At 36.8% G+C, this 16225-nt stretch overlaps 2 protein-coding genes across 3 annotated transcripts in view; both read left to right on the top strand.

Annotated features, from left to right (window-relative positions):
- LOC118201420 (uncharacterized) overlaps positions 1-16225 on the top strand; it is a 298201-nt gene that overhangs the window by 241344 nt on the left and 40632 nt on the right. The gene's annotated exons all lie outside the window — the stretch shown is intronic.
- LOC118203938 (uncharacterized) overlaps positions 1-16225 on the top strand; it is a 54474-nt gene that overhangs the window by 32782 nt on the left and 5467 nt on the right. For both annotated transcript variants that reach the window (XM_085811784.1, XM_085811785.1), the window contains exon 6: positions 7880-7948. In XM_085811784.1, the coding sequence (XP_085667910.1) occupies positions 7880-7948 (69 nt within the window). The remainder of the gene's footprint in view (positions 1-7879; positions 7949-16225) is intronic.

Below are 16225 nucleotides of genomic sequence, written 5' to 3'. Positions count from 1 at the left end.
TAATGAAATGGCAAGTAACATGTATAATTATATTTCACTTAACATTCTTACTTCATTCATGACTATTTTAATTATCTCTCCCCGTGCTCTCTGACATGTGTTGTAAAAGAACACCAAACACGAATGTGTTTCTGTCTACGTGTTCCACACTTCCTCCTACAATCAAAACACTAACGTGTTAAAATTCAACATAACAAGACCTCGTAACACACCCTAATTTCAACTCTAAACCCTGAGGTACTATTCTAAAAGTGACTAATTCTAAAGTGTAGCGTCAGAGAGCCTAACTACATCATTCAACCTTTAACACATATTCGCCATGCTTTAGTCTTTTGACAGTCACACGAATAAAAAAAATTTTAACATTCACTTTTACCATATCACGGTATTTCTTAACATTTAAAATAATAGTTCACATTGTATATAAGAACATATTAACATGCCGTTAATTTTACACATTTGAAAACATACATTAATAGTACATTGTTAACTTCTATTCTTTTCAAAGCAAGTGCCAATTCTTTCTACATTGAAATACTACATTTCAAAAAGTCTTTCAGACTAAAACTTCTTTCTTGCTAGAATGTTTTAAATAAAATTTATACAATAACTTTTTACAATATTTAAGTCTTTACACAACGCTATTATACATCAACTTTAGTTTTACGCGCGAGTAATTGAAAAACATACTACCAAAATCGGTAACAACTCATTTCTCGCCCTTTTGGCGATAAAGGTAGACCTCGCATGAGATAAAACGTCTTGAAATCTGCCACTTGCAGTAAGAATGAAAGATTAACTGAAGTTTGCAAAGTAACATAAAATTTTACTTATCTTTGTGATATTCGGACATCCTTTTCTGGGCCCAGTCCTTAAAGGTATTGCAGACAGTTGTTTGATTTATCCTCCTTCTTGTACGGGCTCGCCCTTCAGTGCGTTCCTCTGGAAGCATCCTTTTTTCACCAGTTCGGTCACCCTTGAATACCTTCTTTTTCTCCTCTGCTTGTGGTCTTGGCCGTTTGATGGCAGCTGGTCTTGGCGGAACCGGGAACCTTCTTTCGTGTTCCTGCTTGGACCTCGCTGCTGGCCGTTCAAATTTTCCTTGTAACTTTTCCTCCGCCGCTGACGGCCCTTCCGCAGTTCGGCGACATTTGCTGCGGAGAGTCCTGTCGGATGAGTAGATCTTCGTTTTAGAGCCGGGTTATAGTTGCCGTCATTTCTCCTGGTTCTCTTCACATACGTCGTCCTTCTCCCTTCTTCATTCTGGGGGTGTTCGTGAACTCTCTTTTCTGGACGGTGGAACGGCTTCTTTTTCTTGCTACCTTCAATTTTTCCGCGGGGAAATTTTCTTTTCACTTGCTCCTGCCTCTTAATGGCTTGGCCTTGTACTTGTCGTTTTTCCACCTCTGGAGCTTGTGCCTGCGGTGTCTGCCGTGCCGGATCCTGCAAAAGATCTGAAAATATTTGCATTTTATTACGATCGAAGTAGGGTTTGATTTCATCAATGTTTGCGGAGCAGGTTTCACCATTTCTGGCTTTTAACACTACTACAGCGTGAGTTATTTTTTCTATAACATATGGTCCTTCAAATCGTGGAAAAAATTTGGCAGTCTTATCTTCTGGTGCTGAAGAAAGTGAATGCTTAATTTTTAAAACTTCATCCCCTAATTTATAAGTTACTCCCCGTCGTTTCAAATCATAATAGAGCTTCTGTTTTCTTTGTGCTACTTCCGTATTCTTCTTTGCTTCCTTAATTAGTTTTTCTATATCACCCATTTTAAATTCTGGGGCTCTTTGTTGCACATAAAATAATTTATCTAATGGCGTTATAATCTTTCTGCCTAGAAATAACTCAGCAGGAGTTTTGCCCGTTGTATCATGTTTTGCGGTCCTAAGGGCGAAAGCAAATTCATTGACATAGTTATCCCAGCTTTTATGAAAATTTTTAACATAACTACGGATAATTTTCACTATATTTCTATTCACCCGTTCCGCTATATTTGATTGCGGCCGATACGGGACCATTTTTAAATGACGTATGCCCAGTTTTTGGCACATGTCTTCAAATATATTACTTACAAATTGAGGACCATTATCCGATATAACTTTTAGGGGCGCCCCGTATTTTAAAATATATTTATTTAAAATAGAATCAGTAACTAATTTCGCGGAGGCTCGTTTTAAGGGAACAATTTCGGTCCATTTACTAAAATGATCAATCATAACAAGAAGATAGCGACTTTTATTTAACTGACATTTTGGGAAAGGCCCCAATAAATCGATGCCAATTATTTCATTTGGAAATTCGGATTTAATACTATTTAGAAACCCGGCCGGGCGGAAATTAATATAATTAACTGCTTGACATGTTGGGCAGGACTGGACATACGCCCTTGTTAACTTTTGCAGTTCAGGAAAGTAGACTGCCTCGCGTACGCGTTGGATAGTTTTTCGAATACCAGCATGAGAAGCTAAAGGGCTGTCATGGAGCTCCTGCAGGATATTTAATCTAAGACTAGCTGGGATAACAGGTCGAAATTCGTTGTTGGAATTCGTAGTTTTTGTATAAAATAATAGACCATCTATTAGTTCGTAATGGGCCGCCCTATTTCTTATCGCCACAATATCTTGGTGGCTAAAATTTTCAGGATCCTTCAAATACTCATAAATGCTTCCAAACTCAGGATCCTTACCCAGTTCGGTTATTACAGTTTCTCGGGAATTTATTGTACATGCTGTAAGCATTGCCACCTTTACGGTATTACCTTGTTCGTCTATTTTAATTCTTGATAGGGCATCTGCTACGATATTTTCCTTTCCGGGGGTATGCTTGATTACCAGATTATATTCTTGCAGCTTGAGTGTCCATCTTATTAACCTTGGGGATAAATTTTTCCCTGAGTACAATCTAGTTACCGCCGCATGATCAGAATACACTGTTATTGGCGCTCTTAAAAAATAGACTCGGAACTTTTGCACTGCTAACAGAACTGCAAGTGCCTCTCTCTCAGTCGCGGAATAGTTTCTTTGTGTTTGATTTAAAGTTCAGCTAAAAAATGCCACGGGCTGCTGATTTTGCGAAAGTACCGCTCCTACCGCATAATCCGAAGCATCCGCTGAAATTTCTAAATTCTCATCCTTTTCATGAAATTTCAACACAGGGGCTTGCGTTAATGCTTGTTTTAATTTTTCGAAAGCACTATTGGCTCCGGCCGTCCACGAGAATCTTGCCTTTTTCCTTTTTAATTTTAACAATGGCTTAGTGATAGCCGCAAAATCTTTTATAAAGGACCTATAATATGAACAAAGTCCTAGAAAAGAAGAGAGCTTCTTCGCCGTGTTTGGCGGCGGATACTTTTGCACAGCGATTATTTTTGATTCGTCTGTCTCGATTCCTTTTTGAGATATTTTGTAACCTAAATATTTTAATTCAGGGGCTGCAAATTTGCACTTTTCGACATTAACTTTTAGACCGGCCTCATTTAATAAAGAAAACACCTGTCTTAAATCCTGTACATGTTGGTCCAGATTATCACTAGTAATAATGATATCGTCTAAATAGATAAATGTGGACTTTCCAAGAACAGGTCTTAACACAATGTCCATGCATCGCTGAAATGTTGCCGGGGCCCCTGAAAGGCCAAACGGCATACGCAAAAATGCATAAGTGCCAGACTTGGTTATAAAAGCAGTCTTAGGCACGTCCTCAGGCCTAACCCCTATTTGTAAATAACCAGTCGTTAAGTCTAAAGTCGTCATAAATTTGGTTGATTTTATGTTCCTTAGAATTTCTTCAATGATCGGTAACGGATATACCGGATATTTAGTTATGGAATTTAATTTACGGTAATCAATAGCGAATCTCCACCTTTTTGGATGCGTCAAAGGATAGTCATTATTTTTCTTACATAAAACCACCGGGCTAGCATAACTACTTGAGATGGGCGTTATGACCTTTTTACGTAGCATATCGGTAATATGCCATTCTATAATTTTTTCTTTATTCTTATCATACCGGTATGGTTTTTGGCGAACTGGCATTGCATCTCCGGTGTCAATACTATGGTTAGTAACCTGAGTAAATCCTGGAATATCACTAAATAACGAAGCAAATTCACTTACCACTTGTCGGATTCTTCCTTGCTCGTCATTAGGGAGGTGGTCAAGTTTTAACATCGGCGGTTCAGCCTTTTCTGCAAGAACTGGTTTCATTGTCAGCTTAAGGGACGCTTCATTAAAATCCAGTGTTGCTTGTGCGTCTGAAAGAAAATCTATTCCTAAGATTAAATGTGCTTGCAGATTCTTTACTATAAAAAACATCACCTTTACTTGTTCGTCCTTGATACGGATATACAACGGTACTTTACCTATGCACTTACATTTTTTTCCTTGCGCCACTAACACTGTCGTATTATCCGAATTATATATGCGGTATTTGCGAAAATACTTCCTAAAAAAATCTTCTGCCACACAGGAACACTGCGCGCCTGTATCCAGGAGTGCGGTGGCTGGGATATTATTCACCAACACTTCAATCTTCGGAAGAGTCAAATTTTTCACCATTACTGTATTTAACTTGTAGGAAGAGGGGTTTTCGTGGCCTTCGGATTTCCGCACCCTCCCGTCAGCAGAAATCCGTTTTAGTTTAAATCCTTTTTTGTTTCCATGCTTTCCTTCTTTTTCCACTGGCCTTGAGACTTTTTTCCTGGATTGCTATTGAACTGTCGACGTTCGCCGGCTGTTTTCGAATGCTCGGGTTTCCTTGCCCACTGATTCGCTTTTTCTCCGTAGCCGTGTGCTTGAGTTTTCTGTAGTCTTGGCGCACCAAATTGGTTTCGCTGTTGATATTGGCGTCTTCTTTCAATGTCCTCCGTTCTTCTACTTTCAAACTGGATTGCTAGCTCAAATAACTTTTCCAGTGTAGTCGGATTTCTTAATTCAATAAAGTCTTGCACTTGGGGAAGTAACCTCGGCAAAATCACTTGAATTATCTCAGGATCCGGACAGTTTCCATACAAGAGCTTGAAGACGTGAATTTTTCTTAAAATAAAGCTTGAGAGGTGTTCGATTCTTTGTTGATATATACTAAAAAGTTCCGTTTCTAATTTCGCACGATCCCTTACAACAGGGAAGGCTTTTAGTAGGGCAGTCTTGAAATTTTCGTAAGTATAGGTGGGACTTCCTGCTTGACCCAAGAGACTTCTGCCTATACATTTGAACCAGTTAAGCGCTTGGCCCCTCAAAGCGCTGGTAGCTAAGGTAACTTTTTGAAACTCGTGCACAGGGTAGAGCATGAAGTGGTCATCCAATTTTTCCAAAAAACTGGTTACCGGTGAGTTTCCATTAAACGTTGCTTCTGGTTTCATCGAAGCGCGCATGGTCTGGACGATGTAACCAAATCCTTCCAGGGCGGCAGCTGGCATTTCTGGATTCTGAGCCGTTTCTGCAGGCAGCACAGGTTCTTCTTGAAACTCGGCCATGGTTATTCTTCTTCGTTGGGCGCCACTATCAGGGTCATTGTTCCTTTTAACCTTCTTCGGGAACATGCAAGGACCTGACTCGGAACAGAGAGCTTACTAAAGCTATGTTCAAAACTGTGGGAAGTAAACAGGATACACAAGAAAGGTATACAAAACCCTTTATTTTCCTCTATTTACAATGATTTCCGTACTTCGGAATACACCGACCCGCTACTTGGGGTCAAAACGTAAAAGTATAAAAATAAAACTAAACTCTAATTTAACTTTAGAATAATAAACGTGGAAGATTGGCCTTATATTAACAGGAAGCGTATGTAGTACAGAGAATTGTGAATACTACAATACGTTTAAATTTATCAAGAGGATTAAAACCTCTGGCCTGGAAGGCAACAAGCAACTGCGTAACTTCTAAGGTAAGCGGCCTGCTTCGACTCACTGCTTCCTCTCTCTCGCTTGGCAAAAAGCCACAACTTAAATACTTGGCGTTCGCCAGACAAACTTTGCATAAAAACCTTAACGCTTAGAATTCTGGCCGGAAGTAGAAAATAAGAAGTGATAGAAAAGATTTAAAATAAAATAAACGTTAGTAAAACTTAAGATCCTTACAAGTGAAGCATAATATAATGTTGAAATCTACTGCACTCGACTAAATTTATTTTTAACGTCAAAATATGCTTTACTATCTTCAGTCTTTAAAGAGCTTTATAAACGTATTAATAATATCGTGATTGTTTTTCGTTATGATGTATTATGCAATCCGCTGCTTTTAATTAGTTATTAATATCTTAGATGGCGTCACTGAACGCTATTCTTAAATATGAAACCAAATACGAAGCATTCGCAAATGAAAATAATCCCGTTAAACTAATTTAGAAACATATTAACTTTTTATTTCAATAAATTTAACTTTTTGGAGCTACTCTGATATGCGCCCTCAAGTCGCCAAATATTTTGGAGAGAAACTTCACGCTGCCATATTACTATCTAAATTTTTTGTCTACATTTCGAACTTTTAGCCTAAAATGTCTCCAAAAACGTGGTTTTCGCACATGCAAAAACTACGTTTTCAACATACAATTTAGCTAAAAATCCGAAATAAAAACAAAAAATTTAGATAGCAAAAACGTAAAGTTTCTAACCAAAAATATTTGACAAGAATCCATGTACACAGTGACATGTTTTAACTTAAAAAAAACATCTACAAATGGCACAATGTAGGCAACGAACGAATCTACAAACTACGCACACCTCGCTTTAATAAATTAACATAACAACAATAAATTTCAAAGAATACCATGTACACAGCATCCTGTTTAAACTTTAAAAAAATTCTACGAATTGCATAATTTAGGCAAGGAAGGAATCTACGATCTACGCACTTCTCGCTTTAATAAAATAACATAACAACAATAAATTTCAAATAATACCATGTACACAGCGTTCTGTTTCAACTTTAAAAAACATCTACGAATTGCACAGTCTAGACACTAAACAACAAAATAAACTAAAATAAATTTCAAACAATTTAAAAAAACAACAATAACGACAGAAATTCATACTAAAGAACCAATGAACATAACATTCTACAAAATAAGAACAAGGATAAAATAAAATGCACTTACCATGAATTAATGCGTTTTCGAATAGCAGAAATATAAATTTCATACCGCCTTTAACATGCCGCCACGTAATCACTATCGTATTTACATGACAGCCAGACACACTATCCAGAAAATTTATACTATGGTTCACAAATAAATAAAATCACAAATCCCTACTTCTATGATGCACTGCCATTAAAAATAATCTCCCAGACCCTCTTTCCGCACTTCCAAATACCCACTACCCCTCAACAGGATAGCCACAATGATATTTCCTTTTGCCGAACTTCAATTCAACAACTACCATTTTATCTTTCCCTCCCATTTTCTCAGACACAGAGGCGAATCAACGAGCTCCAGCGAAAGATTTTTCAATGTCAACAGGGTTGCCATAGAACACGCAATCGTGCCAAAAACCAGCGCAGAACACATATCGCCACATTTGGTGAAATTAGGGCGTATATTAGAGTTGTACCAACTTTTTTTCCAATTTAACACAGCAAAAGCAAAAGTGGTCGGTCCTTAAAAGGACTATTTTTACGATTCTTTCAGCATATACATCGCGCGAAACTGTGTAATATAAAAGGAAAATTTAAGAATCTTTCATATTAAAAAGTTCAATAAGATGACGAGAAAAATAAAAGGAGTAAACAACAACCAGTTTTAGTGGCGTTATTTGAAAACTAAATCGCCAAGTAAAAGCGGTAGATCTCACGCTGCATCATTACCTTTCTTATTATTTAATCAGATTTTAGTATTCATAAACAAATGAATAAAAGGGAGTATTTTTTTTTTCAGATTTTAGATCACCTGAACGTTAAAACCATCAAGGAAGCATTAGCAAAAATTGTAGGACAGGCAACACAGGTCAGTGTTACAAACCGCTATCTAATCTTTATCTATGATATTTACCACTTTTGTGAATCACTCTCACTGTTAATTGCGAGTAGATTTCACAATTTTTGATTTCGTTCCCCTGCGTTGGCAACAACAGTAAAGCTTAAAATGATTTTATAGCTTTGCATTTCATAGTCTGGCCACAGTACGTTTAGTACGTTTTTGATAGAGTAAAATATGCAATCATAGATTTAGTACGTTTTTGATAGAGTAAGTGCAAGAAAATCTGATTCCAGCCAAAATATTGGCAACAGCCATGATAATGGCAAAAAACGCAGTGGCAATTATTATTGTAACTGTTTATTTCTGTATTCAGAACACATACTGTTGTTTCAAAACTGAGCATCAAATGATACCATGAGTGGTTTTTTTTAAACCTATTTTTTTCCATGTAATATCCTTAAACTTAACACAGACATACAATACTAACATATAAATACTGAATAAGGAAACTTAAAATGTCCTTAACATATGAGTAATCTTATTCCATATATCATAAGCGTATGTTAAAACTAAAATAATTTTATAAGCAAAATTCTAGTTTTAAATTCAGATAATTGTGATACATTTGTCCCTTCCAGGTTATCGACAACATCACGAAGTTTCCAGCTCATGGCGACTTCATAAACTGGAGTAAAATGTTTGATCATAAATGATAAAAAAACAACAGTTTTATAAGAGAAAAGAAATTTTATGAGAAGAAATGAAGTTTTATACCCATAATATTTATATTTGATATAGTTATATTCCTATAACTTAGACTGTTAAGTTAAATATAAAGCGTGCCAACCCCATGTACTAAAACACGTGTATGGTATGCAAACACGGGGTTGGTTGTTGTCACGTGTATACCATTGTTAAATATATACACACACACACACACACCATGTTACTTATGAAAATTTCAGGCCCCATAAATACACATAAAAACTACTCATTGAACATAACTAGAGTTTATGTGGTCAAATGCAATATGTACTGAACAAGGTGTATACACATAGTATGTCATAACAAAATATAGATGTAAATATAGAAACAAACACGGTTGCGTTGTGATTTTAAATTAAGTAAATTAAACCCAGTTTAAAAGTAAATCTAGTTATAGTCCAGTGTATAAATAGTAAAAATTAAAACAAACAAATAAGTAAATCTCAAACATTTGCTGTGAGTAAAACATTAGAAATGTTACAAAAAGTTACATTATAGTGGTTATCCTCTGGGTGGCATGGTAAGTTATAACTCTAACAAAATATAAAGCATACCTTCCGTTCCATTTTGAATACTATCGGTGGGCTCGCACACAGGGCCGCGCCAAGCCTGATCGGCGCCGTCGTGCAAATGTCTAGCGAGCGCCTTTATGCAATGACGATATTAAAGGGACATTGCTTATGGTTAACATTTAAACTGAAGCATTATTAGCATAATGATATGAAAACCTCCCAACAATTACATTTTATCATTTAATTTGTCTACATATACAAACATTTTGTGCTTTGTTAAAACCCTACACTCAAACATATTTATTGAAGAATTATACATATATTTATGTTATAAAAAGCCGCTCAAACGGTATGGCGGTTAGCGTTGCTGACTGCCGTGCCTTAGAGCCCGGGTTCAAATCTCGGAGAAGGTATGGATGTTTGTAAATGTATTGCGTCCGTGTGGTATGGGAGCACTCTAAATATGCGAGGCAAAAGTCGTCTCGAAAGGTTGGTGGTAGGGGAAGAGGGGTGGGAGACGCTCGGACCCGTCCCCCATGATTCTCTCTATCAAAATTGGAGGCAAAACTGAGCTAAATCGCACTGTTACCTGTAAGATGCTCAAGGTTATTGCCAACGACAGGCGTATCTTGCGCTCCTTGCCAGGAGGAATTTCGTGGGCTTTGGCTGACTATAGACAAGTTAGCATTGGTCATACCACAACATAGACAAGTTAGCATTAGTCAGCAACCACAACAACATCAACATGTTATGAAAAAGTAACAGTGCAAGCGAAGCGAAATAATACACTAAACGCATTGGATACCAAATATATTGCTGAACACTATTATCTTAAAATTAAAAAAAAATAATTAATTTAGATCTCTTATAAATTTGCGCTGAATAAATTGTTGTTCGCAGCGTAGTTTACGACAAGGTTCAAAACTGTGATTACAACAGGACATAAAAAAATGCTGTAGAGCTGATATCTACGGATATATCCAAAATTCTTTTTTGCACACCGCTATGTTGTTGACAACGATATAGCTTAGAGTTTCAACCGGCAATGCTGCATTTCCTCCAAAGGTTTGCAAAAACTGCAGTTCATGCATAAGATCTATAGTATTTATATCGCTTTGTTTTTTATCAATTGATACTTTTTTGCAGTTTTTGGCATAAGTTGAGCCGCTCTTGTAAATATATGTGTACGAAAATACGTGATGCCGATGCGTATGTAAGGATAGATGCCGGCGCCGTAGACGCGATAGACAAATTCCTTAGTCCTTATTTTGTGTCTACTGTTGCAATCTTAGTAATTTGTGCAACATTTATCTTTTTTGTGATTTCTTGTTGTTACTGGTATTTCTACATAAAAAAGGTAAGTGTAGTTACATATTATGTTAAACTTAGGTTAGCTTTTTGATTCAGAAAAGCGACGATTTGAGCATAATTACTGGAAAAATGTTTTTTTTTTACATGAACCATTTGTTTATTAAACTAAAAATTATTATCTTTCAAGAAGAAAGGATTGATATATTTACGGAGTACCACTGAATTTAAAATATACCTATTTGAGATTTGAGGACTCAAAAATATACAAGGTATTCCGAAATCAAAAATTGGCCCGATTTTTAGTAATATGGAAAACCGAAGGAAAATGTTCCGTTATTTGATTACGTCTTAAATACGTACTTTAAATTTGATTTATTTACTTTAGTAAACAAAAGAGTACTACAACCTCCTCGAATTATTTGGTATTGGTCTAATACTTCATATATTTTTCCAGCACAGCAATGGTTTAAGATATACTCAGTTTTTCAGATTTAAAGTAAAATATTTCAAACAGTGACTTGCCCAGTATTTTTAAGAAGTGTTTTACGTAATAGTTCTTATAATAGTTATTTTTTATCTTTATTTTGGCTTCCACTTTTTCTGTCTGTATTTTTCCTCAAATGTCGGAAGAAAAACAGAAACAAACTATCTGGATATCAGAATTTAATGAAGAAATAGAAAGCGAGAAGAAGACTTAATAAACCAGAAACTTTAAAATTACTCAATAGTTCCAAAATCTAGAGAATACCCAAGTTGACGTTACTAGCACTAGTTGTAATTCAACGTTTCAACTACCACTGAAATTACCAAAGGAACCTAAAAATCAGAAAGAGTTAGAAAATGTTTTCACCCGGAAATTATCTTTAACTTCAATGCAGCCGTTTGAAAACACGGAAGAAATACTAGTGAAATCTGTAATTTCTGCACTAGATACGCATTTGCCTGTTCTTGATGATTCCGGATTATGCTTTAAGTCGAATATTGCTATCCCAAGTTCAAGCCTTAATAGAAAATGGTCCTGGATATTATCAAAAACCTGGTTTCCAGTTTCAGTTTTTTCAGTTTCCCAAAAGACAAAAATGGACTCAAATTTTTTTAGACATACTTTTGTCGAATCTTGCCAAACAACGAAAGAGTTAAAAAGGATTGGTTGCTAAATTCTTCTTATTATTTTTGTTGCAAAATTTTTAACAATTTTAATGTAAAATTGAGTAGTTTTGAATTTTATGACTGAAACCACTTAAATGAGCACTTAAATTTCGTGAAAAGTATAAAATGCATTTCCGAAATCTACACCTTTGGTCTGATTTCTTAGAACAATTATGAAGGAATAAACCTGTTGATTTGGAATTTCAAAATTTAATAAAAAGCGCGATGTTATTGAAAGTATTGTCTATGTCATTCAGTTTTTAGCCAAACAAAACTTAGCCTACCGTAGTTCCATTCAAATTATTCGAAAGAAATAATAATTTTTTAAAATGTATAGAAATGATTGCAAAATTTGACCCTATCATGTCTGTAATATTACCAAAATTCAAACTCAAAAATATAGGCTTCATTTCTTTGGAGTTAAAATTAAAAATGAAACAATTAGCTTATTAGGGAATAATATAAAACAAATTATTTTAAATAAGTTCAAATAGGCAAAGTATTTTTCTATTTTACTTGATTGTAATCCCTGATGCCAGCCATCAAGAGCAGTTATTAATTTGTATGAGGTATCTTCATTTAGAAAATGCAGACATGAGTATTGAAGAAAGGCTTTAGTATTTTGGTGTTACAACAGGTGCGACAGGTGAAGGACGAACAACATTCTTAAAAAAGAATTTAGAGGAAAATGGTTTAGATATTAGTAATTTACGCAGCCAAAATTACGACGATGGTTCAAACATGAGAGGTAAACAGTTTTCGAGTAATTATGCTCAAATCGTTGCTTTTTTGAATTAAAAAGTTACCCCTAAGTTTAACATAATATGTAACTGCATTTACCTTTTTTAATGTAAAAAAAAGCAATAACAACATGCAATCACAAAAAAGATAAATGTTGTAACAAATTACTATTATTGCAACAGTAGGCATAAAATAAGGATTAAACAATTTGTCGAATGCGTCTACCCTTATATACGCATCGGCATCACGTATTTTCACTTTCAAATAAGACAGACGAATAAGACCACCAGAGACGAACTCCTGTCTTGGTTATATAACTTTCGGTCAAATAAGACAGTGTGCTAGGAGGAAGGGGCACTCAGATCTGGCAATCACGAGGCTGCCTTAACACAATTAAACGCCCCAACCCCTAGAGCTGATCAAAGTGGCAGCTAACCTATCCATCGAGCCGTTGGGCTAAGACTAAGCTGAGTCGACAGGAACACTCAGCAACTCACATTCCACTCCACCGTTCTGAAGGGATGGTAAAAACATCTGCCATTAACAGGGACCCCAACCCCGGACAGAGCAGAACGTCACTTAAACACTGTCACACTGAAGTCACTTAAACACTGTCAGACAGACCACGCCACCAATCCGGCCTGCTAACGCTACGTCATGGTATATAGATGTCGGCTTTAGGCGCCCCCAGGGAAAACCAAGGAAGGATATGAATATATAGTTTTGAGGCTGCAGGCGCAAACTGGAAATCTCAAGCATTTTAAAGGCTCGCTGAATTCACCAACTCCATCGAAGGGGCTGTTTCGCCCCGGACAACCATAAATATATAGCTCAACCACAACAAGTGGAACGGAGGAGAACGCCATATAGTCCCTGCCGAGCCTGAAACAGCCATTGCTAGCGATGACTCCAGTCCTGTGGAGACTGATTCTAACCTTCCAGCACACGCGCTTGGCAATTTTACATGAGGCCGCGCGCGTCGTATTTTTTACGACATCCGTCATTTTACCGTTTTTGGCGCGAAAAACGACAGAAATGAGTGAATATTGATAATAAATTTGTTAAGAAATAAAATATTAATCTTATTATTGCAAAATGCAAATGACATCACATTCAAATATAAGTAAATTATTTTTAAGTTCTTTAAGGGAGATAAAAATGCAATGATGTATTTCCCTGTAGAAAATTTTTAATTTATTATTTAATACTTGTATTTTAAAATCGAAGCTAATTTTAATATTCATCAAAGACAAGTATAGACAATAAAAAAGGAAATCACCTTGGTAGCATTCTTTAGTATTACTTACGTCTGCAAGGAAATTTTCTTCTTACTGGTTACAAAAACGCACTTTAAACTAAATTTATTGTTTTTTTTTTTTTATTTCTAAAAAATAGAAATAAAAGAAAATAAGGAATGGAAATCGCTATTGTTCTCCCATCCAAAGGTTTCCTTGTCTTCCTTTTCTTCATCAGATAATTCTTGAAGAATCCGAGCAAAATCAGCTGGTTGCACATATTTCTTTGCCATGAAAACTGATACAAAATTTACAGAACCAAATGCATTCAAATTAAAATAATACACAACAATTAATAACACAAAATTACAAAATATTTCAAAAAAAATATTTTCCGAATTTTAAAATACGACCACGCGCGTGTCGTAAACTTTAAGAAAAAGCTGCTACGTAGCACAAAAGCCCAGTTAAAAAAAAGTCACATGACTTCCTCTTGGCACATTCCATGATGTCCGGAAGGGTAGAAAGGAGGAATAGAAATGACCTTCAGATGTCTCAGCTTCGATGTGAGAAAAATGTGCATTAAAAACTGAATTTGTCGTAAAATTTGCGCATTCGCGCGTGCTGGAAGATTAAACACCCGTGGCCGAGACTGCCTAGGTACAGATCCTAATCAGTAGTTTCCCAGGTTTTTATCTCAGTCGACCCTGGAAGGGGGTTCAAATAAGATAAGAATTTTTCTGTCCAGACAGGCTGCGAGACGAACTGCTTGTTTTAATGATTGCCCGGCGCCTTTTTCACTCGGCGCCGTCATGCGCCGCTCGACCTTGCACCTATTGTCAGCGTGGGACTGCTCACACAACTGTTTTCTTTAACACAAACATTTAAAATCTCACACAACTGTCAAATGAAACAAGGAAAATCAAATTTTTGAAATTACACATTTCAGACCGGTGGACACCGTGACAAATTTAATAGCAAAATTTTGTAGAAACTAGCATCTCTTTTTAAACACTGGATAGATTAGCAAGGAACCTGTTTACACCGAGAGTAAGATTTTTTGTCATTCATTTTTTCTAACACAGCAAATTAGACATTAATCACTTTAAGCAAAAGCCTGTAGTACGCAGTTACAACGCGGAGGGGTGCCAAAGGTGGAAGTTCACACACAGACGAAATGAAGCTATTCCAAACAGAGCCTCTAACTAGAAGAACGAAAAAAAAAGTTATAATCCAAAAATCATAGGAAGCACTGCAGTCGCCCCTGGTCCGCTCGTTTTCCTGGGTTCGTCGAAAGGATCCAGAGGTGACGAGAGAAAATCCGCCACTTGTCTGCGGTTCAGAAGTGACGTCGTCACTCGTTCAGTCCAGCCACCTTCTTCGAATCCAGCAGAAGGTACGAACCACCTTCTTCGAATCCAGCAGCTGCCACGCTCTTAGGTCTTAGGTCATCGCTTGTGTTATAGGTGTACGACCCTAAGGTCCATATTTGTCCTGAAAGGAAGTACGTAAGAGAAAAAGTTAAAAACAAGCTAGTGAGCTAGCGAGTCACAAAGTCGTGCAGAAGAGGAGCTGGGCTAGTCCCGAACTCAAATAAATCTTTGCTAGCGTGTCGCCATCTAGCGTCCGATATTTTAAGTTTGCCTGAATTTGAGAATTAGGGTTACCTGTAACTGGTGTGTCGCCATCTGTGATGGGAACTGCAAACGTTGTTTTCTTCTGCAAACTTCATGAAAGTTGTCGTTGCTTGAAACCCAACTTTTAGCTTCTCAGAAGGGGTTTTTGCAGTCTTTATTCTCTCTATTAGTGTGATGACTGTAGTGAAAAACATCTCTATCTTCTCATCATTCAGCCAAGTCAGGATTTCGCTTCACTCGTCAGGTGAAGGTCTTAGTTTTTATTTTACGATATCGCTGTAAGTCGATGCTTGCTGTTCTGGTTTTTCTACTGCTTGATTTTGTGATTTCATGTGCGGGGAAAATTTCGAGGTTAAATTCTGGATTTTTCTGTACTGTGGGTTTCTGTTTTGCTCCAATTTCTGGTTTCTATTTTCGAATCTTTTCCTGTAGGAACTGCAACCGCGATAACTACTTACATGGGGTGCTCCGAAAAAAATGCATTTCGGCTTTTCCTCTTTAGGCATTTGGCATAAATTGCTTCGGTGAGGTAATCCACATTTAACGCACCTCTCCGGTTTGTTGCAACAAGCCTGGGAGTGGCCGTACTCTTGGCATCAGTAGCATTGAACTTGTCTTCTGCGTGGGTTGAACTCTTTTATGCTGCAGTTGAAACTGAACATATTACTAAGTTATGGATTGAATGGCCATCACCATTCTTTTTGAGTTCCAGAAGAAATATTGGAAGTTTGATGATGTTGTCAGGACGATTCCTGGAAAACTGCTTTACCTTAAGGATTGGATATTTTCTTTTGAGTAGGTCCTCGTAGATGGCTTCTTCTTTACTGAAGAGGGTCTCGAAATGTGCAGACGTTTTTCTTCGGTTGGCGGGAACCTTGAACTTGCCGAAGGAAGAAACAGTGGCCCATTTCCAGCAACCCAATGGGTGCGAACCTGAGATCCGCCGGTGAAAAG

This window comes from Stegodyphus dumicola, chromosome 2 (assembly GCF_044657685.1).
Source record: "Stegodyphus dumicola isolate Sdum_Otavi_A_Nest chromosome 2, ASM4465768v1".
Classification (NCBI taxonomy): Eukaryota; Metazoa; Arthropoda; class Arachnida; order Araneae; family Eresidae; genus Stegodyphus; species Stegodyphus dumicola.
This window is presented reverse-complemented; position numbering and strand designations above follow the sequence as displayed.